The sequence below is a fragment of the Tetrahymena thermophila genome, assembly GCF_000189635.1.
Source record: "Tetrahymena thermophila SB210 genomic scaffold scf_8254807, whole genome shotgun sequence".
Lineage (NCBI taxonomy): Eukaryota > Ciliophora > Oligohymenophorea > Hymenostomatida > Tetrahymenidae > Tetrahymena > Tetrahymena thermophila.
This window is the reverse complement of record NW_002476563.1, coordinates 24376-47239: the sequence shown is the minus strand read 5'-3', so window position 1 is coordinate 47239 and position 22864 is coordinate 24376. Positions and strand designations below refer to the sequence as shown.

General features: G+C 21.6%; 5 protein-coding genes across 5 annotated transcripts; all 5 read left to right on the top strand. All coding sequences in view use genetic code 6, as the record gives it.

Moving 5' to 3' along the window:
• Positions 1-200: 200 nt before the first annotated feature.
• On the top strand, positions 201-763 carry TTHERM_00538580 (transmembrane protein, putative; the record flags this gene model as incomplete). Its single annotated transcript, XM_001007883.2, has 2 exons — positions 201-313; positions 445-763. The coding sequence occupies 2 exons, from the start codon at positions 201-203 to the stop codon at positions 761-763; spliced, it is 432 nt and encodes a 143-aa protein (XP_001007883.2).
• Positions 764-1984: 1221 nt separating this feature from the next.
• On the top strand, positions 1985-12823 carry TTHERM_000538544 (WD domain, G-beta repeat protein; the record flags this gene model as incomplete). Its single annotated transcript, XM_012795579.1, has 20 exons — positions 1985-2449; positions 2645-3240; positions 3297-3594; positions 3645-4076; positions 4149-4568; positions 4620-4883; positions 4952-5293; positions 5579-5776; positions 5837-5998; positions 6064-6201; positions 6257-6410; positions 8355-8735; positions 8791-9414; positions 9553-9958; positions 10019-10598; positions 10657-10947; positions 11540-11716; positions 11771-12560; positions 12609-12757; positions 12806-12823. The coding sequence occupies 20 exons, from the start codon at positions 1985-1987 to the stop codon at positions 12821-12823; spliced, it is 6885 nt and encodes a 2294-aa protein (XP_012651033.1).
• Positions 12824-15022: 2199 nt separating this feature from the next.
• On the top strand, positions 15023-15367 carry TTHERM_00538540 (hypothetical protein; the record flags this gene model as incomplete). The annotated part of the gene is made up of 2 exons (XM_001007879.1): positions 15023-15115; positions 15290-15367. 2 exons carry the CDS (start codon positions 15023-15025, stop codon positions 15365-15367), a joined length of 171 nt encoding a protein of 56 aa, XP_001007879.1.
• A 1218-nt stretch (positions 15368-16585) lies between these two features.
• Positions 16586-21425, top strand: TTHERM_00538530 (hypothetical protein; the record flags this gene model as incomplete). The annotated part of the gene is made up of 11 exons (XM_001007878.2): positions 16586-17092; positions 17294-17889; positions 17946-18243; positions 18294-18728; positions 18802-19221; positions 19273-19536; positions 19598-19939; positions 20223-20420; positions 20491-20652; positions 20917-21142; positions 21334-21425. The coding sequence occupies 11 exons, from the start codon at positions 16586-16588 to the stop codon at positions 21423-21425; spliced, it is 3540 nt and encodes a 1179-aa protein (XP_001007878.2).
• A 97-nt stretch (positions 21426-21522) lies between these two features.
• Positions 21523-22803, top strand: TTHERM_000538521 (hypothetical protein; the record flags this gene model as incomplete). The annotated part of the gene is made up of 1 exon (XM_012795578.1): positions 21523-22803. Exon 1 carries the CDS (start codon positions 21919-21921, stop codon positions 22801-22803), a length of 885 nt encoding a protein of 294 aa, XP_012651032.1. The 5' UTR covers positions 21523-21918.
• Between the last annotated feature and the right edge of the window lie 61 nt (positions 22804-22864).

The following is a 22864-nucleotide window of genomic DNA, read 5'->3' as shown; positions in this document are numbered from 1 at the left end:
AATAATTTAACCTTTTATTAAAACAAATATTATAATTAATTATTTTATATTATGAATATGTTACCTTTTTCTATAAAATAAAATTTAAGCTTGATATTTTTTAGCATGATGATAAACACTCTTAATTAATATTAAATATAAGAAATTATTATTTTTAATTATATATTTTTTGTTTATTTGTAAGGATAGAAAATATTAATATGAATTAAGGCGAATTACATAAGACAATATTGAAAAGTAAATAGAAGATAACTTCTCAAACTTCATTTGACTTGTCCTATCATTATTCGTATAGATAAAACAGAAAAGAATAGTAAGTATTTATTTATCATTAAAGATTGCTTTAATGGCTAATTCTTACACAATATTATAAATCTCAAACTATTAAGTGATTAGCTGAGATATTTAGTAATTATAAAACCTTTTAATACATTTGTAAAAAAGGTTTAATAGATTTAGTATATATGCTTAAATAGCTACTGAATTTATATTGAATTTAATTTTGGCTATCGAATCAATGATAAAGGTTTAATTGGATTACACTGGAATGTAAGGCTTACAAAATATTGAAAAACCATTTTTATAAATAGATCTTAGTAAATTACAAGAAGTAAGTTTTATAAGTCTTTCTGAGTCTCTTGACATTTTTTCTAAATTAAGCAACTTAAAATTAAATTTAGATGGTGAAATGATTAAGGTCAGGCACATACCAAAATAATCAAAGTATTTGAAGAAATTAAAAAATATTAGACTTAACATTTGAGCAAAATTTAGAGAGAGGTAGTTTTAGAACTTTCATAAACAATCAGTCAACTAAAAATATAAGAAGAGCTTGAATTAAATGGAAATTTTTTAAAAATTAGATTAAGAGAAGATTATTTACTATTTACATTCTGTAGGATAGTCTCAAGACCTTCATAAAAGAAGTAAAGTTTTAGTATAATGAAGGAGTTAATTTATGCAAATAACTCTCAAATAGTATAACAAAAACTGAATAATGGAGTTTATAGTAAGAAGTCACTATAAAAAATTAATAATTAAATTATTGGGGGGAATTAAGGAAGTTCATGAAATTAAAAAGATGATCTGAATTATGATTGGTTAAAAAAACAATATTTCATCAATAATTAATTAATTTAAAAGACTCTGATTTTAAATCTAGATAAAAGAAATTAACAGAATTTTTTAAAAATTATGATTTTTAATTTTTATTTAGTATTATTCCTCACATTCTCCATCTTTAAACTTCTTTTTAAAAATTTACATTTTTTACTCCGCTTTAAGGTGTAGAAATATTATGTTAGGGTAATAGTGTATATTTAACATGATAGGATGTAAGGTGTATAATTAACAAGAATTGACCAAAATAAATACTTAATCAAAAAGAGGGACTTTTACTTTATAAAAAATAAAACAAAACCTCATAAATAAAACCAAAAAGAAACTGGGCCTTTTTTGTCCCAGTATTATAAAAATAAATTAGAAAAAATTTAAAATTCTAAGCAGAAAGAATTAATTTCCTTTTATTCTAGATATTTGCTAAGAAATATTTAGGAATGAAATAAAGAACAACCAAGAAGATTCATTAAAAATCAAAAAATTTTGCAGAAGAAGACAAAAACTCTGCTTTATAAAATTTAAAAATAATAATTTAAATAGGAATACAAAGTAAAATCATTGAGTGAAACTAAGATAAAGACTCTGACAAGAAGGAAGACAGACAAAAAAGCAAAATCAAATGATAAATAAAAATTTAAATTTAATAAATTAGTAATGCAAAATATATATAATTCATATTCGTTAAAGGAAAAAGAATAATACATTAAACGTAAAATTTAACTGATTAGTTATGTTTTTAACATAAATTAGTTTATCAAAATCAATATAAAAAAAAGATAATAAATAAATAAGTAAATAAATAAATAACTATTTTGTAAAAATGGATAAGCTTTTAATAATATTAGCGTGTCTAAATTTAATCAAAATGTCATTTTAAAATATTTGTCCTTTTGATATTAAATTAGGTTATTCCTCAACTAATTGTTAAGGATAAATAGGAGATTAGAATGTTTTAGGAGGAGAATTGTTGTACTTTAAAAAGTAAGATAAATATGAATAGCTAATGGTAGACTATGGAAGCTAAGGATTGCTAGGAGCATGGAATCTTACAGATGCTAGTCTTTTTTATTCAAATTCATATTATTCTAATCAAAAAATTCAAATTCATTCTATTTTTACTGATAAGCAAGTCAACATTTCTGATCCATCTTTACCAGAAACTTTCATATACATAATAGATACCAATTTTAATGTGTATTAATAAAGTCTCTATCAATAGAATATTACAGTTATTCAGCTTAACTATATAATGGTAGATGATTAATAGAAAAATATCTAAGTTTGCTTCAACATTAAAAATAGTAGATTGTACTTCCCTTTTGATAACTATGTAAAATAAATTTTACTTTTTTTCCTCTTTTATTAAATTAAATTCAAAATCAATCATTATTTTTCTCTTTTTAATGAAGTTATTTATCTACTTATTAATTTTCTTTCATTTTTAAATTAATTGTTGAGATTTCCAATTATTATAATTTTAAATGTAGTTAGAATTTTTTACTATATTTTTTTGTATATTTAAAAGGTCTACCTTAGATCGATTGAATAATCTTCTTAAATATAATTGGATTCTGAAGTAATTCAATGCGAAAGTGATTTTAGTTAAGACTACATATATGTTCTTTCATCTAAGAATAATATTTACAAGATTAGCTAAACTAATTTTGAAATTTAAAATACATTATAATTTTAATTAGGAAATGTAACTCATTTGAAATTCTAATAAAGCTAAGGATTAACATTCATAAGTTATAATGTAAATGGATATTCCATTTTCTCTTTGAATTAAAATTTTAATTAACCAAATTTACTTTTTTTCTCTCCAAATTAAATTAATGACTATGGATTTTTAAAAGATGGGTCTTTGATAGTATGTGGAAATAATTCAATGATTTATTTTGGTTCTTAGTTTATAAATCCTGCTACATAATCTATGGATTATAATGACTATCATGTGTATGATAGTCTTATTGCTCTACCTCCATAAGATTTAAAACTGATAAATTACACTAAACTAATTGTAGGAGATGACTTCACAGTATTTTATGGAAATTAAACAATGATAACTGTGGTAGTAAACGAAAATAGAGTTATACAACTTAACAAATGCTTAGGCTCATAGTAAAAATTAAATTTTTTATTAACATCTTTGTAAATTCAATTTAATTATCAATAAGATTACTTTTAGGAGTTACTCCTAATGCTATTTTTGAAGGTTCCATATTAAAAACGTTAACATCTAGTGGCATGCTATTTATAGATATAACAAATGGGTAAATATAAAGGCATTCAAGCTGCTTCTATACAAATGATGTGCCAATAGATAAAGTAGAAGGTCTTTACTTTGATGATGAATTACTTAGAATTTACATGATTGAAAATTAGGGGAAGTTAGGGTACTTTAGCTTTCCTAAGGGCGAATATCTGACTTAGTACTATAATCTCTCAACTTAAAGTAGATTATAATTTAACAAGGTAAAATTTTTAATTCAAATTCCTAACAATCAATTCATTTTTTAAAATAGTAAGGAGATTAAATATATATTTGGCCATTTTAGACTCCTTAAAATTATTTAGTAATAACAACATATCTTGATGGAACTTTTTTACAAACTCTAAATTTTGATAATGATTTCAAAGTTAGCTAAGTATATTTTGACAACAGTTTAGAGATTATTTTAGTTATTGATTAAAGATAAAAATTATTAGTTTTCAATTCTAAATAATTTAATCTACTCTACGATTCTCCAGTTACCAATTATTATGTATCATTTTTTTAAAGTCAATATGGACCAATTATTATATATTAAAATTTGATACAAATGCTCACTAAAGGATAGGATAGTCACCAAATTTAAATAAATACTTTAAATTTACAAAATTATAATTCTAATTTAACTTACTTTGATACTTTTTCAAACTAATTGATACTTTTTAATGCAGTTGGAACGTTATAAGTAATTTTTACTTAAATATTAATTTTTGTTCAAAATTTGAAATATTTTACTTAAAAAATTATTTTACAATAGATTGAAATTATAGAGAATCCTTAAAATATAAATTTAAAAAGTTTATCATTCCCGCAAAAGTAAAATTAAGTATCTTAAAATATTTGCTTTGGAAATAAATATTTGGTTATTTTAATGGCTTCTCCAAACGAAATTGTCCTAATTGATAAATAGACAAATGATTTAAAAATAATTAATTTTGCATTAATAATACCAAACTAGTGTTTAATGCTTCTGGATGAAGAATTACTCTTAGTTGTCTCAAATGGAAACTAACTTGTTTTTGTTGATCTTTAATCTTAAATAATTTTAAAAAATGAATAACTTGGTTAATTAAGCTCTACTGTTACTTCAATCTAAATTGATAAAGAGGAAAACTTATTAATTATTTTGCTTTCTACAAGCCAAATTTTTAGTTACGATTACCTATCTCTGCAATAAGTAAATTCAATCCCATTAATTACACACTTACAATATTTTGCTTATTAATAGGTTTGTGATTGGGAGGCGACTAGGCCAATTACGCTTTCTACGTTTTTGATAAACACTTCTTATAAAAAAATTTTATACGGTTCAGAAAATAAGATTTATTTTATTGATTACACTTAGAAAAAATTAATGAAACAAATTTAATTTGTAGAGAATACTTAAGGAGGAGTGGTAGATTAGTAAACAAAAAGTATATTTATTTATACTAATAAAGTTTATAAGTATGATCTTTAAACTTATAATCTGATTTTGGTGTCATAATTTAAAGTAAAATTTTTTTATTTCATGTACCTATTCATAATTTTATATTAATTAATTATTTATTTTTTAATAAGCATCTTCAATAAATAAATCAATTAAATATTATTTATGAATGGAATATTATTATGACTTCTTCTTTAGATAACACAATAGCTATACATAGTTATCCAGAATTAAATTTCCTATAATTACTTTAACATGATCCAATTGATTGTCAAAATGTTAGCACTTTTGCTGTGGACATATAAAACAACAGAATAATTTCTGGTTGCGGAGGTGGGAGTATTTATGTATGGAAGAATAATATTTCTACTAATAATTTTTATTTACTTAAAAATTACTAATATTTGCTGTAGATTTACTCTGTAACTCGAATAATAATTGATTAGACAAACAACTTATTAATGCTATTCGGAGTAAATTTTTAAATTTGACTTTATTTATCTTTAATACTTTAAAATCTCATTTTTTCTAACCCTCTTAAATATTCATTTGTATTTTAGCTTAAAATTTAAAATAATAAATCAAAACTACATGATTAATTATAAATGAATTGAATTAAAAAATAATTACAGTATTTAATTTAATTAATAAGCCTTTTAAAAAGAAAATTATATGAACTTTTAAATAAAATATTATAACTTCTAAAAAATAAATTAAAAAAAATAATTAATAATTTATTTTATCAACAATTAAAAAAGTTAGATTCGCTTCCTTTATTAGTTTAACTAGGTAGTATAGATTAATAAGTTGACATAATTTAGGTTTTACAAGGAAACGATGGGGTATATGACAAGGATCATTAATGTATATTTACTTTTGACTAAGATGGTTATGTTTGGATTTACAGTCTTATTTCCTAAAGCTATATTTTTAGAAAAAAGTATCCTATTCATCAAGTAATAATTTATTTTAACATTATTTTAATCTGTACTTACTTATTTTTTTTTTTATAATAGGGTTAAGTAAAAACGATAGTTCTAAATCCAATTAATTTATGGTTTGCGAGCATGGGATTAGATAACACAGTATAAATATGGCCATATTATGTTTATGATCTTGAAAAACCAATTGCTTAATATGTAAACGTAGCTTAAATTTAATATGGCTATTTAGATATGGTAAACATTTTATTTGAAATTTGATTGATTTTAAAATGAATTATATTATTTTTATTAAATAAAAGGATAATTAAATTTTGATTATTTCAGATTCTAATTTTAGAATAGTTTTACTTAAATATCCTGATCTGAATGTTATTCAAGTTTTTGACTAGCATAGAGATGTCATAAACTCTTTTATATTAAATTAGAACTCATTTTAGGTACATTAATATTTTAAAATATTTTAAATTATATAAAATTTATAAATTATTTTAGATTATTTCATTTTCGAATGATTAAACAGTAAAATTTTGGGAATACGAGTTTTCTATTCAAAGTACCTATTTTTAGATTATTCATAAATCATCTTCTATTATAAGTTATGCTTTTGATGAAGAAAATAATAGCCTATATTATACTAGATCTGATGGTAACATTTAAAAGTGGTCTTTAATAGATTAACAAGCAATAAATGGGCCTATTTTATAATTTAATGATAGATATAATAATACGATATATTTAATAAACGAAGATATTTTTGTTTTAGTCACTACAAAGTAGATAAATTTAATCTACAAAAAAAATTTAGAGCTAATTCAAAAAATTTAAGTAGAGTGCTCTCACAGTGTTAACAAATAAGATATAATTGTATGCGGATATAATTAATAAATTACTTCATATTAAATTATTTAGAATGGCAATAAATATAATTTCTTAAAATTATACCAGTAGTAATTAGATAAGCCGTTATATAAGTTTTACAACGGTATTTTACAATCAGCTGAATTTATAATTATATTTGTCAACCACTCTATTACTTTTGTAGGAAGTTCAACAGGTTTGATAACAAAATAATTTCCACGAATTCATCAACTAGCTATAATAGATTTGATAATATATACAGAGTAAATAATTTTTAGTTACTCTTTTGATAGTTAATTAGTTTAATACCTAGTCGAAAACAACAGTGTTAAAGTTTAAAGATAAACTCATTTAGGATATCCTATATTTTAAGTTATTGTAAATTCTGATTATATTTTAGTAAACTTGCAAAATTTTAACTATTGCCAAATCTTTTAAAACGATGATTAAGATTCATTTACTTTATTGTAGCTTATATAAACAGCATCTCGCTGGTAGACATATTAGTAAATTATACTTTAACCAGAATACTAATTGATTTTAGTGAGTTCTGATTTCTACTATATTCTATATGATTATTAAACATTTGAATTAATAAATTTCTATCTTAGCAATTATCAAGTAGAGACCAATTTTATGAAGAGGAAAGCTACTCTTCTTAAAAATAGGTAAATTTTTATGCAATTTGGGAAGACTTTTTTAGTAATTGGTTCTCGTGAATATCCTAAGTAAACATAATTGAGTGTCATATAATAATTTTATAATAGAAACTAATTTTATGAAAATATTTATTTAAAAGTTGAATAAGTATAATCCGATTACATAATAAGCGTTCTTTCATATAATTATAATGGTATCAATTACATGATGACAGATATCAAAGGTCAAAGCAATTGCTAATATAATACTAATGATGCTGATTATTTTTAATTATAAAATAGACTTTATTAATATTCGCAATTGTGGAAAAATACTATGATAAAAAATTATTATATGTAACATTAAATTTATTTAAATATGTATGAAAATTTTAAGTTCTAAAGATTTCCAATAGTGGATTCTATGCGATTTATCCTTAAAATAAATGGAACTAATTATGTTGAAGGAATTATTAATTTAAATTAGTTAATCAACTCATAAACGTTATCAGAAATAAGTTTTTATAATTTAAAAATTTATTTGTAAGAAGAAGACCAATAACAGCAATAGTAACTAGGATATGTTTAATTACAGTAATTAAAATTTCTTTCATGTGAAATTATCTTTAACAATAAAACTTTAATTGCTTAAAATCTGTTTTCTTTTAGTTTTATTAACGTCAGTATTACTAATCAAAATATTGAAACTTCCTTAATTATTAAAAACACCTAATAATTAATTTTAGTAGATAATAACTTTGCTGATAATAATATAAATACAAAATAATTTCTTACTTTTAACAACACTGTTGATTATTATCAAGATTCAAAATTTATATTTAGAAATAATAAGATTGTAAATAATAAAATTAATTTGACTAATTTCTTTTTAATTTAGCATGTGAATAAAATTTCAATAGAATAAAATGATATTTTTGATAATATTAGCACATAGCTCTCTTTCTTTTTATAAACTATAATATCTACAAATATTATGATTAGCTATTTAAATTTTAATAATAATATAAATCTAGCAATAATTGATGTCAATTAATTATTATAATAATCTCAAAACTCATTAATTAATAATTTAGAAGTAAAAAATAGTTACTTTGGATTGTCATTTAGTGAAATAAAATCAAATAAGTACTTAAAACTAGATAGCTATATGATATATACTAATTCTTCCTTTATTGATATTGTAAATACATCTATGAAAAGCTAATTAAGCAACTCATCTGTTAGCTTAATAACACTTATTTCAAATAAGCTTTAAATAACAAATTTTACTCTAGAAGAGAGTTAATTATAAAATGTTTCACCTATTGTAATTAACTAAAGCTAAGTGCTTATAAATTAATCTTATTTTATTTCAAATAAACTTTATTCTACATAATATGGAGGAGGTGTCTTTTATTTTGATGATTCTCATGTTAAAATATAAAATAGTTAATTTATAGATAATGAAGCTTAAAGTAATCATTTCCAATATTTATTTTTAATTATTAATTATATATTATTTAAATAAAGATGGAGGATCGCTATATTTTATTAATATGTGTGATAGTCTACTAAATAATGTAACTTTTAAAAATAATACAGCTAGAGAAAATGGAGGAGTTTTTTTACTTAATGACTCAAATATCTAAATATAGAATAGTACTTTTGAGAGAAACAAAGCTTTAATTGGAGGAATAGCTAGATATTTCACCTTTATACCCTTATTCCTTAAAAAAAATAGAAGCAGCTTAGTTATTGATTCATGTGGTACAACTTATTAAAATAGATGCATAGATAACTATGGTTAATTCTATGGTAACAATTTCTGCTCTTTTCCATAAAGTGCTAAAATTAATAATGAGTTATTACAAAATGGATCAATATATATATTTAAAGATGTATAAAGTGGAACGTAAGATAATATTTTGAAAATAAACATCTTAGACGAAGAAGGAAATTAAGTAAAATTCTAGAGTTTAAAAAACGTCCCAGATAGAATATTATAAGAATTTTCTTAATATTATGTTGAACTCTAGGAGCTATATTTACAAAACAATATTCAAGATTTAAGGTAAATTGACTTGAAATTGTAGGGTGCAACTATTCAACCTTTTGAGTTAGATGAATTCCTTTTAAATTAGTACTAAGTATCAGGTAATTACTTAATAATACCATAAAATCCTCATTAATTCTCACAAAATTCTCTCTTAAAGTTACTAAAATTTCAAAAAAAACTGAATAAATAATTGCAAAAAACTTAAGTAAATTTAAATATATTTTATAAACAAATAGGGTAATTAGGTAAAAGAGGGAGAGCAGTATTATAATTTAAAGGATTCTACTTATTTTCTAATTACACGCAAGGGTTTACTGATACTTTAACTATTTATATTGATTACAACTTTAGAGATTGTTAAATAGGAGAAATAATATAATCAGCTTGCACATCCTGTTCATTAGCAAACTGCTATACATGTTAAAATGGTACATATTCAATTTAAGATCCAAACTCAAATACAAGTAATATGCAATGTAAGCCTTGTGATTACACTTCAAGTATTTCTTGCTATGGAAGCTAAATTAATTTAAAATAAGGATTTTGGAGATCTGATAAATTCAGCGATGATATAATACCTTGTACTACAAAATAATAAAATTTTTGTAATGGATAAGAAGATACTAATTATTGCTCTGAAGGGTAATTTTTTCTCAAAAATTATTTTAGTTTAAAATATTTTTAATTGATAAAAAACAAAAGTTTAATAGGACCTCTATGCTAGACTTGTGATATATTAGGATAATATTGGAATCATTCTTATGGGTAAAGTGGCTCAGAAGTTAATTGCTTTTAATGCTAAACAGAAGGATAATAAATAGTTTAATAGATGATAATATGTTTCTTTACATTGTTATATTTGACATATTTATTTTACTAAACTAAAAATAATTTGAATATGATGACTAGGGTCTTAATTATTGATAGGCTAGGACTAATTAGATTAGGTAATTCAGGTTAAATAGGTGAAAAAAGTTTTTATAGTAGATTAATGATTAGATATCTTTAAATATTTATCAGTATTTCCAGTCTTAGTCCAAAACCAATATTTAACTTTGAAGTAATCTCAATATTTTCTCCTGTAAGTTCCAATTAAAATTTGCTGGATTGCATTGTAAGTCAATTTAGTACTATCTTACCTGTATATTATTATAAAGTGCTATTTTTTATAGCATTTCCTTTAATACTTATTCCCTTAGGGTTCATATTCTATGTTATAATAATTAAAATAATAAGTTGTTTCTCTAAACAAGAAAAGAACTCTTTTTATTTTGAATTCTAGGTAAATTTATATTTCAAAAGAATTTTTTTTCTGTAAATAATTTCAAATATATTTCTAGAAAGACTCTACTGTCACTTGCTTAATCTTCTTATTCTTTTTCTTGTAGTAAAGCTCCTTTGAGTCTTTGGTTTCGACTTTTACTTGCAAAAAGATAGGTAAGGAGTTGTTTATGAACTACTACTTATTAGAAAAGTGCTATTCAACCAATCATGTGATTTTGATAACATCTATAATAATGCCCGTGGTATTTTTATGGATAGTTTTAGTACCAGGGATATTGATTTATAAAATATGGAGTAAATCAAAGCATTTAGATAAATTTTCATATCAATTTTAATTAATTAAAAAGGTATTTATATATTTTAAATAATTTACCATAGCTTCTTACACCAAAACTGAGTCTTGTAATATTTTTTAATAAAATATTTACGAAATCCAAATAGTAGATAAAATTAAAATTCTCAAATTTTTGTTCAGATGTCCATACCTACTATGTAAATAATTTAGATAGCATTAGAAAAAAACCTATTGAATTACTTAATTATAAAGTGCTTCTCATAATAATGGAAATTCAATCGATTTTAAAAAATATGATTGTATATTATGAAAATAGACAGTAAATTGACCTAAAATTAATATTTTTGAAAAAAGAATATAGTCATACCTGTTTTGAAAATTCAGTTAATTATATTTATATTATCAGCATAATTTGTAAAAATATTAATACATAAATGACTAAATGGTTTTTTTTTTTAATTTATCAGATATACCTTTACTTAAATATCGAGCAGAATATTTTAATTTTTGGTGTAAAAAATAAAATTTTTGTTGTAATTTAAAAAAAATGAGTAAAATTTATGATTTTGGCTTAGTAGAATAAGTAGGAAGTTACGGTAAATCATATTACCATTTATATATTTACTTTTTTATTTTTTAATAAGTACGGTTTCCTAATTTGTGGTTATAGATAAAAATTTTATTTGTGGGAGTTTTTAGCTATGAACCTAAAGCTGCTCTTAGTATTTTTAGTAATATTTTTTGATTCCGACAAACTTAGTAGAGCATCTTTGATACTAATTATCCTCTACTGCTATCTTCTGCTCTTGCAAAAATATTAAGTAAGATTACTTTTTTTATTTGAAAAACTATTTTTAATATTTATTTAAAAAAAGCCATACTAAAAGATTAAATACTTTAAAATAGATTTATTTTTTTCTTAAATTTGCTGTTTGCTCACAATATTATATATCCTGCTCAATACTATAGAATATGATATTCTTTTATACCTTGGTACTATTATTGCTTATATTTTGCAAGTAGCAGCATTTTTAAAAATTATCTTAGTTTACTTAGATACCTTAATTAGGCTTAATTATCATTTGGTAAAAAAAACTAAAGTTGTATTAATTATAAAAGGATATTTGCAAAATAGGTAAACATGCTTCAAATTCTTTAAATAATAATTAAAATAAAATATGAATTCTCTTTATTTATTAATCTACTGCACAGAAGACAATTCATTTAAAAAATTCAACAATTTTTAGCTACTTAGACTTTCAATCTAAGATTATATTTAGAGAAAAAAAATAGACAAAAATGCTCCTTTCTTTTCTATTCCTTAGCCTAATGATGAAAATAGCTTTAAAGAGACTAACACTTAAGCATATTCTACCAGAAAAACCTATCTTTCCAAATGGGTATTTTAAAAATAGAGAAACTCATAAATAAATTCAAATTAAGGTTCTCCAAAAAGATTTTTGGTTTAGTTTAATTAAGAAAGCTAATCTACAACATAAAATATTATGCTAAGCTAATAATCTAGTCCAACAGCAAATAAAATGTTTTCTGATTTACAAAACAAAAATCAAACATAAATTGATTCATAATTTACTGAAAGCGCTAGTGAGTATGGAGCAAATTAATAAAATAACTACTCAACAAAATATAATTTTAGAACAAGAAGTAATTTTATTGTTTATTTAAACAAATTTCAAAATTTATTATTTAAAGGCAATACCAAAAATATCAATCATGATTAGTTTTTGCTATTGAGTAGTCCAAAAGAGCATAGGGATTATAAAAAGAATGATAAAGATTTAGATTCAATCTTTAATGATTAACCTTCTGTTTAAAAAAAACAAACTTTTTAATCTGATGAAGTAAGAATATTCTTTTTATTTAAATTGTTATTAATTCATTTTTATAAGGTCAATTAGATAGAATGATCAATAGAAATTAAATAAAAATAATATTTAATTAGTCTTAGAATTACTAGCTTTTATTGAAGTATATTTAGATTCCCAAAGATTCTAGGATATAATTTAATTATTAAACCTTAATTCATATTAATAGTAGACAATTATATATATCTTAGCAGCTGTTTTTATAGTGTAATATCAATTTTATTGAAAGATTGTGTATTTTTTTGTTTTTAATTTTATAAAATAATCTTCAAAAATATTATAGCACTTTGCTATTTAAAATATCTTTTTTAATTTTTTTATATGTATTTATGAATCAAATTTAATTTGTAAAATGAGGGCACAATGGAATATTTTAAGATTTAAAAAAAGGAGGGCAATAACATAAAAAATAAAATATACTTTAATGAATTTTTAATGTAAATTAAAAAATTGTTAAAAATGTTTTTAAAAAAGTTTGAAAATGTAGCCCTCCTAGTAAAATACTTGGAAGGCGAAAAAATAGTAAGGTAGAATCGTTTTTTCTACCCACTGATCTAAAAATGCTCCGATTGTAAATTCTCTAGTTTTTTATTACATTAAAATTTAAAGTGTAATCCAAAACTGAGTGAGTGAAGTGAAAAATGATTTCAATTTAATTAAAAAATGAGTAAAATTTTGAATTTTGGCTTAATAGAATAAGTAGGAAGTTACGTAACTCATATTATTATTTATATATTTATTTTTTTATTTTTTAATAAGTACTGCTTCCTAATTTGTGAGTAAAGATAAAAATTTTATTTGAGGGAAATTTTAGCAATGAACTTAAGGCTGCTTTAGTATTTTTAGTTATATATTTTGATTCAGATGAAAGAAATAGGTATTATAATAGAGCATTTCATAAATAAATCCATAATAAACTTCTACAAAAAATTTTTGGTTCAGTTTAACTTAGAAAGTTAATCTACAACATAAAATGTTATTTTTAGCAAATAATTTAGTCCAACAGTAAATATAAAGTTTTCTGATTTACAAAATAAAAATCAAACATAAATTGGTTCATAAATTAGTGAAAGTGTTAGTGAGTATGAAGCAAATTAGTAAAATATCTGTTAAACTAAATATAATTTTAGAGCAAGAAGTAATTTTATTCTTTAAATAAACAAATTTCAAAATGTATTTTTTAAGGCAATATAAAAAATATCAATCATGATTAGTTTATGCTACTGAGTAGCGCAATAGAGTACAGATATTATAAAAAGAATGATAAAAAGATTTAGATTCAATCTTTAATGATTAACCTTCTGCTTAAAAAAAAAAATTTTAATCTGATGAAATAAGAATATTCTTTTATTTAAATTATTATTAATTCTTCTTCATAAGTCCAATTAGACAGAATGATCAAAAAAAATTTAAGAAAAGTTCTATTTAATTAATTAATCTTAGAATAAATTCTTTTTATTGAAATAAATTTATGTTGCCAAACATTCTATGATAAAATTTATTTATTAAACCTTAATTCATGTTAATAGAAGACAATTACAATTATATTGATCTTGCTGTTTTTATTGGTTTTTATTGAATTATTTCAATTTTATTGGAAGTTTGTATTTTTTTTGTATTTAATTTTATCAAAGTGTCAAGAGTTTCAAAAAAGCCATTTTAGATTATTTTTAAATAAATTTTAGCATTTTACAAAATAAAAAATAAATAATTTAACCTTTTATTAAAACAAATATTTTTATTAATTATTTTATATTATAAATATGTTATCTTTTTCTATAAAATAAAATTTAAGCTTGATATTTTTTAACTTGATGATAAACATTCTTTATTAATATTAATATAAGAAATTATTATTTTTAATTATATTTTTTATTTATTTGTAAGGATAGAAAATATTAATATGAATTATGGTGAATTACATATTTTAATAGACAATATTGAAAAGTAAATAGAAGATGAAGACTCAAACTTCATTTGACTTCTCCTATCATTATTCATATAGATAAAACTGAAAAGAATAGTAAGCATTTATTTATCATTAAAAATAGTTTTAGATAGAAGAATCTCATTAAATTTTCTCACACAATATTATAAATCTCAAAATATTAAGTGATTAGCTGAGATATTTAGTAATTATAAAACCTTTTAAAACATTTGTACAATATGTTTAATAGATTTAGGATATATGCTTAAATAGCTACTGAATTTATATTGAATATAATTTTGGCTATCTGATCAATGATAAAGGTTTAATTGGATTAAGCTGGAATGAAAGGCTTGTAAAATATTGAAAAACCATTTTTACAAAATTATTTTAGTAAATTACAAGAAGTAAGTTTTATAAGTCTCAATCAAGAATTTTATAAGTATCACCTTGACTATTAATTTAAATGTGAATATAATTTCACTTAAAGGGAAGAACAACTTTTTTTTTATTTTAAATAAATTTATAAATAGCACATATAAAAATTATTAAAAATTTGTTAAAAATTGTTTTTAAAAAAGTCTAAAAAGTAGCCCTCCAAGGAAAATACTTGGAAGGCGAAAAAATAGTGTGGCAGAGAGGTTTTTTCTGCCTGCTGATCTAAAAAAGCCCCGATTGTAAATTCTCTTCTATTTCATTATTTTCATCAAATGAATTGTTGGAGCTTGTATCTTCATTTTAAGAAAAAGAAACTATCCCTTATTAGTTTTCAACTGAAAAGATGCTGCTAACTACTTTAATACGATTCTGTGATATGTCTTACTTTCTTTTTATGCTTCTTTTTTATTTAGAGAAGGCTTCTTTTTTCTTTGAGATTACTTCATTAATTTTTAATACCTTTATAAACTTTTATTTTTCTCCTCTTTAATTTATTTTTTTACCTAATAATCAAATACAAATAAATTGATTTTAACCTCAAATCTTTAAATTTTGAATGAAATATAAATAACACAAATTAATAAATAAAAACAATAATGATTTATCAAAAGACTTTATTTTAAATTTATTGAATATGTAAAATTCATTCAAATTATGAAAAAAGAATTAAAAATAATTAATTTTATCATAAATTAATTTAATAAATAAATTTTATATTTTTTTTTGTAAAGTGTACATTTAGCATGTTATGACAAAGGTGGAGAATTAACAAGAGTTGCATAAGGTGTAGAAATATCATGTTAGGGTAATTTTGTACATTTAACATGATAGGATGTAAGGTGTATAAATAACAAGAGTTGACCAAAATAAATACTTAATCAAAAAGACTGACTTTTACTATATAAAAAAATCAAACAAAACCTCATAAAATAAATAAAACCAAAAAGAAACAGGGCCTTTTTTGACCCAATATTATTAAAATAAATTAGAAAAAATTTAAAATTCTAAGCAGAAAGAATTAATTTCTCTTTATTCTAGATATTTGCTAAGAAATATTTAGGAACCAAATTAAGAACAACCAAGAAGGTTCATAAAAAATCAAAAAATTTTGCAGAAGAAGAGAAAAACTCTGCTTATGAAATTTAAATAGAATTTAAAATTAAATATCTAAATAGGAAAACGAAGTAAAATCATAGAGTGAAACTAAGATAAAGACTCTGACAAGAAAGAAGACAGACAAAAAAGCAAAATAAAATTTTAAATATAAATATAAAATTAAATAAATTAGTAATGCGTAATAATTAATGCATATTTGTTAAAGAAAAAAGAATAATACAATAAACGTAAAATTTAACCGATTAGTTTATGTATATAACATAAATTAGTTTTTCAAAATTAATAAAAGAAAAAGATAATAAATAAATAACTATTTTGTAAAAATGGATAAGCTTTTAATAATATTAGCTAGTCTAAATTTAATCAAAATATCATTTTAAAATATTTGTCCTTTTGATTTTGATTTAGGTTATTCCTCATCTAATTGTTAAGGAAAAATAGGAGATTAAAATGTTTTAGGAGGAGAATTATTGTACTTTAAAAAGTAAGATAAATATGAATAGCTAATGGTAGATTATGGAAAGAAAGGATTGCTTGGAGCATGGAATCTTACAGATGCTAGTCTTTTTTATTCAAATTCATATGATTATAAAAAAATGGAAATTCATTCTATTTTCACTGATAAGTAAATCGACATTTCTGATCCTTCTGTACCAGAAACTTTCATATACATAATAGATATCAATTTTAATGTGTATTAATAAAGTCTCTATCAATAGAATATTACAGTTATTCAATTTAACAATATAATGGTAGATAATTAATAGAAAAATATCTAAGTTTGCTTCAACATTAAAAATAGTAGATTGTACTTCCCTTTTGATAACTTTGTAAAATAAATTTTACTTTATTTCCTCTTTTATTAAATTAAATTCAAAATCAATAATTTTTATTTTTCTCTTTTTTAATGAAGTTATTTATCTCTACTTATTAATTTTCTTTCATTCTGAAATTAATTAATGAGTTTTCGATTTATTATAATTTTATATGTAATTAGAATTTTTTACTAAATTTTTTTGTATATTTAAAAGATCTATCTTAGCTCGATTGAATAATCTTCTTAGATAGAATTAGATTCTGAAGTAATTCAATGCGAAAGTGATTTTAGTTAAGACTACATTTATGTTCTTTCATCTAAGAATAACATTTACAAGATTAGCTAAACTAATTTTGAAATTTAAAATACATTATAATTTTAATTAGGAAATGTAACTCATTTGAAATTCTAATAAAGCTAAGGATTAACATTCATAAGTTATAATATTAGTGGATACTCCATTTTCTCTTTGAATTAAAATTTTAATTAACTAAATTTACTTTTTTTCTCTCCAAATTAAATTAATGACTATGGATTTTTAAAAGAAGGGTCTTTGATAGTATGTGGAAATAATTCAATGATTTATTTTGGTTCTTAGTTTATAAATCCTGCTACATAATCTATGGATTATAATGACTATCATGTGTATAATAGTCTTAATGCTCTACCTCCGTAAGATTTAAAACTGATAAATTACTCTAAACTAATTGTAGGAGATGATTTCACAGTATTTTATGGAAATTAAACAATGATAACTGTTGTAGTAAACGAAAGTAGAGTTATACAACTTAACAAATGCTTAGGTTCATAGTAAAAATTAAATTTTTTATAATTAGCTTTCTAAATTCAATTTAATTATCAATAAGATTACTTTAAGGAGTTACTCCTAATGCTATTTTTGAAGGTTCCATATTAAAAACATTAACATCTAGTGGAATGGTATTTATAGATATAACAAATGGGCAAATAAAAAGGCATTCAAGCTGCTTCTATACAAATGATGTGCCAATAGGATAAGTAGAAGATCTTTACTTTGATGATGAATTACTTAGAATTTACATGATAGAGAATTAGGGGAAGTTAGGGTACTTTAGCTTTCCTAAGGGCGAATATCTGACTTAGTACTATAATCTCTCAACTTAAAGTAGATTATAATTTAACAAGGTAAAATTATTAATTCAAAATCCTAACAATCAATCCATTTTTTAAAATAGTTAGGAGATTAAATATATATTTGGCCATTTTAGACTCCTTAAAATTATTTAGTAATAACAACATATCTTGATGGAACTTTTTTACAAACTCTAAATTTTGATAATGATTTCAAAGTTAGCTAAGTATATTTTGACAACAATTTAGAGATTATTTTAGTTATTGATTAAAGATAAAAATTATTAGTTTTCAATTCTAAATAATTTAATCTACTCTACGATTCTCCAATTACCAATTTTTCTATATAAGTTTTTTAAAGTTAATATGGACCAATTATTGTGTATTAAAATTTGATACAAATGCTCACTAAAGGATAGGATAGCCACCAAATTTAAATAAATACTTTAAATTTACAAAATTATGTGTTTAATTAAACATACTTTGATACTATTTCAGACTTATTGATACTTTTTAATGTAGTTGGGAAGTTATAATATGTAATTTTTACTTAAATATTAATTTTTGTTCAAAATTTGAAATATTTTACTTAAAAAATTATTTTACAAATAGATTGCAATTATAGAGAATCCTTAAAATATAAATATAAAAAATTTATCATACCTGCAAAAGTAAAATTAAGTATCTTAAAATATTTGCTTTGGAAATAAATATTTGGTTATTTTAATGGCTTCTCCAAACGAAATTATCCTAATTGACAAATAGACAAATGATTTAAAAATAATTAATTTTGCAACTATAGTACCAAACTAGTGTTTGATACTTCTGGATGAAGAATTACTCTTAGTTGTCTCTAATGGAAACTAACTTATTTTTATTGATGTTTAATCTTAAATTTTTTTAAAAAATGAATAACTTGGTTAAGTAAGCTCTACTGTTTCCTCAATCTAAATTGATAAAGAGGAAAACTTATTAATTATTTTGCTTTCTACACTCCAAATTTTTAGTTACGATTACCTATCTCTGCAATAAGTAAATTCAATCCCATTAATTACACACTTACAATATTTTGCATATTAATAGGTTTTTGATTGGAAGGTGACTAGTTAAATTACACTTTCTACGTTTTAGATAAACACTTCTTATAAAAAAATTTTATACGGTTTAGAAAATAAGATTTATTTTATTGATTACACTTAGAAAAAATTAATGAAACAAATTTAATTTGTAGAGAATACTTAAGGAGGAGTTGTAGATGAGTAAACAAAAAGTATATTTATTTATACTAAAAAAGTTTATAAGTATGATCTTTAAACGTATAATCTGATTTTGGTGTCATAATTTGAAGTATTATTTTTTTTTCATTGGCCTATTAATAATTTTATATAATTATTTATCTTTTAATAAGCATCTCCAATAAATAAATCAATTAAATATTATTTATGAATGGAATATTATCATGACTTCTTCTTTAGATAACACAATAGCTATACATAGTTATCCAGAATTAAATTTCATATAACTACTTTAACATGATCCTATTGATTGTCAAAATGTTAGCACTTTTGCTGTGGACATATAAAACAACAGAATAATTTCAGGTTGCGGAGGTGGGAGTATTTATGTATGGAAGAATAATGTTTCAACTAATAATTTCTATTTACTTAAAGATTATTAATATTTGCTGTAGAATTATTCTGTTACTCGAATAATAATTGATTAAACAAACAACTTATTAATACTAATTGGAGTAAATTTTTAAATTAGACTTAAATACTTTAATACTTTAAAATCTCATTTTTTATAACCCTCTTAAATATTCATTTGTATTTTAACTTAAAATTTAAATAAATTAATCAAAACTAGATTGTTAATTATAAATTAATTGAATTAAAAAATAACTACAGTATTTAATTTAATTAATAAGCCTTTTAAAAATAAAATTACATGAACTTTTAAATAAAATATTATTAACTCTAAAAAATAAATTTAAAAAAATAATTAATAATTTATTTTATCAACAATTAAAAAAGTTAGATTCACTTCCATTATTAGTTTAACTAGGTAGTATAGATTAATAAGTTGACATAATTTAGGTTTTACAAGGAAACGATGGGGTATATGACCAGTATAATTAATGTATATTTACTTTTGACTAAAATGGTTATGTTTGGAATTACAGTATCACTTCCTAAACCTATATGTTTATAAATCAGTATCCTATCCATCAAGTAATAATTTATTTTAATATTATTTTAATCTCTACTTATTTATTTATTTATTTATTTATTTTTATAATAGGGTTAAGTAAAAGCAATTGTTCTAGATCCTCCTAATTAAAATTTTGTGAGCATGGGATTAGATAAAAAAGTATAAATATGGACATATTTTTCTTATAATCTTTAAAAACCACTTTATGAATATATAAACATAGCTTAAATTTAATATGGCTATTTAGATTTAGTAAACATTTTATTTAAAATTTTATTGATTTAAAAATTAATAATATAATTATAATTATTAAATAAAAGGATCATTAAATTTTGATTATTTCAGATTCTAATTTTAGAATAACTTTACTTAAATATCCTGATCTGAATGTTATTCAAGTTTTTGATTAGCATAGAGATGTCATAAATTCTTTTATACTAAATTAGAACTCATTTTAGGTACATTTTTATTTTAAAATATTTTAAAATATAGAAAAATTTTTATAAATTATTTTAGATTATTTCATTTTCGAATGATTAAACAGTAAAATTCTGGGAATACGAGTTTTCTATTCAAAGTAGCTTTTATTAGATTATTTAAAGATCATCTTCTATTATAAGTTACGCTTTTGATGAAGAAAATAATAGCCTATATTATACTAGATCTGATGGTAATATTTAAAAGTGGTCTTTAATGGATTAACAAGCAATAAATGGGCCTATTTTATAATTGAATGATAGATGTAATAATACGATATATTTAATAAACGAAGATATTTTTGTTTTAGCCACTACTAAGTAGATCAGTTTAATCTACAAAAAAAATCTAGAGCTAATTCAAAAAATTTAAGTAGAATGCTCTCACAGTGTTAACAAATAAAACATAATTGTATGCGGATATAATTAATAAATTACTTCATATTAAATTATTTAGAATGGCAATAAATATAATTTCTTAAAATTATACCTGTAGTAATTAGATAAACCGTTGTTTAAGTTTTACAACGGTATTTTACAATCAACTGAATTTATAATTATATTTGTCAACCACTCTATTACTTTTGTAGAAAGTTCAACAGGTTTGATAACAAAATAATTTCCACTAATTCATCAACTAGCTATAATAGATTTGATAATCTTTAGAGAGTAAATAATTTTTAGTTACTCTTTTGATAGTTAATTAGTTTAATACCTAGTCGAAAATAATAATGTTAAAGTTTAAAGATAAACTCATTTAGGATATCCTATATTTTAAGTGATTGTAAATTCTGATTATATTTTAGTAAACTTGCAAAATTTCAACTATTGCCAAATCTATAAAAATGATGATTAAGATTAATTTACTTTATTATAGCTTATTTAAACAGCATCTCGCTGGTAGACATATTAGTAAATTATACTTTAACCAGAATACTAATTGATTTTAGTGAGTTCTGATTTCTACTATATTCTATTTGATTATTAAACATTTGAATTAATAAATTTTTATCAGAGCAATTCAAGAGTAGAGACCAATTTTATGAAGAGGAAAGCTACTCTTCTTAATAATAATTAAATTTTTGTGTAATTTGGGTAGAATTATTTAGTATATGGTCCTAGTGAATATCCTGAATAGAAATAATTGAAACTCATTTAATAATATTTTGATAGAAAATAATTTTATGAAAATATTTATTTAAAAGTTGAATAAGTATAATCGGATTACATAATAAGCATTCTTTCATATAATTATTATGGTATCAATTACATGATGACAGATATCATAGGTCAAAGCAATTGCTAATATAATACTAATGTTGCTGATTATTTTTAGCTATAAAAAAGACTTTAATAATATTTTAATTTGAGGGAAAATACTTTGCTTTTTTATGGTTTTTTAATGTAACATTACGTTTATTTAAATATGTATGAAAATTTTAAGTTTTTAAGATTTCCAGTGTAGAATGTATTCTAATATATCCTTAGAATAAATGGAACTAATTATGTTGAGGGAATTATTAATTTAAATTAATTAATCAGCTCATAAACTTTATCAGAAATAAGTTTTTACAATTTAATAATTCATTTGTAAGAAGAAGAAGACCAATAACAGCAATAATAAATAGGAAGTGTTTAGTTACAATAATTATAATTTCTTTCATGTGAAATTATCTTTAACAATAAAACTTTAATTGCTTAAAATCTGTTATCTTTTAGTTTTATTAATGTCAGTATTACTAATCAAAATATTGAAACTTCCTTAATTATTTAAAACACATAAAATTTAATTATGGTAGATAATAACTTTGCTGATAATAAAATAAATACAAAACAATTTGTTACTTTTAACAACACTGTTGATTATTATAAGGATTCAGAATTTATTTTTAGAAATAATAATTTGTAAATAACAAAATTAATTTGACTACTTTCTTTTTAATTTAGAATGTAGACAAAATCACTATAGATTAAAATGAGATTTGTGA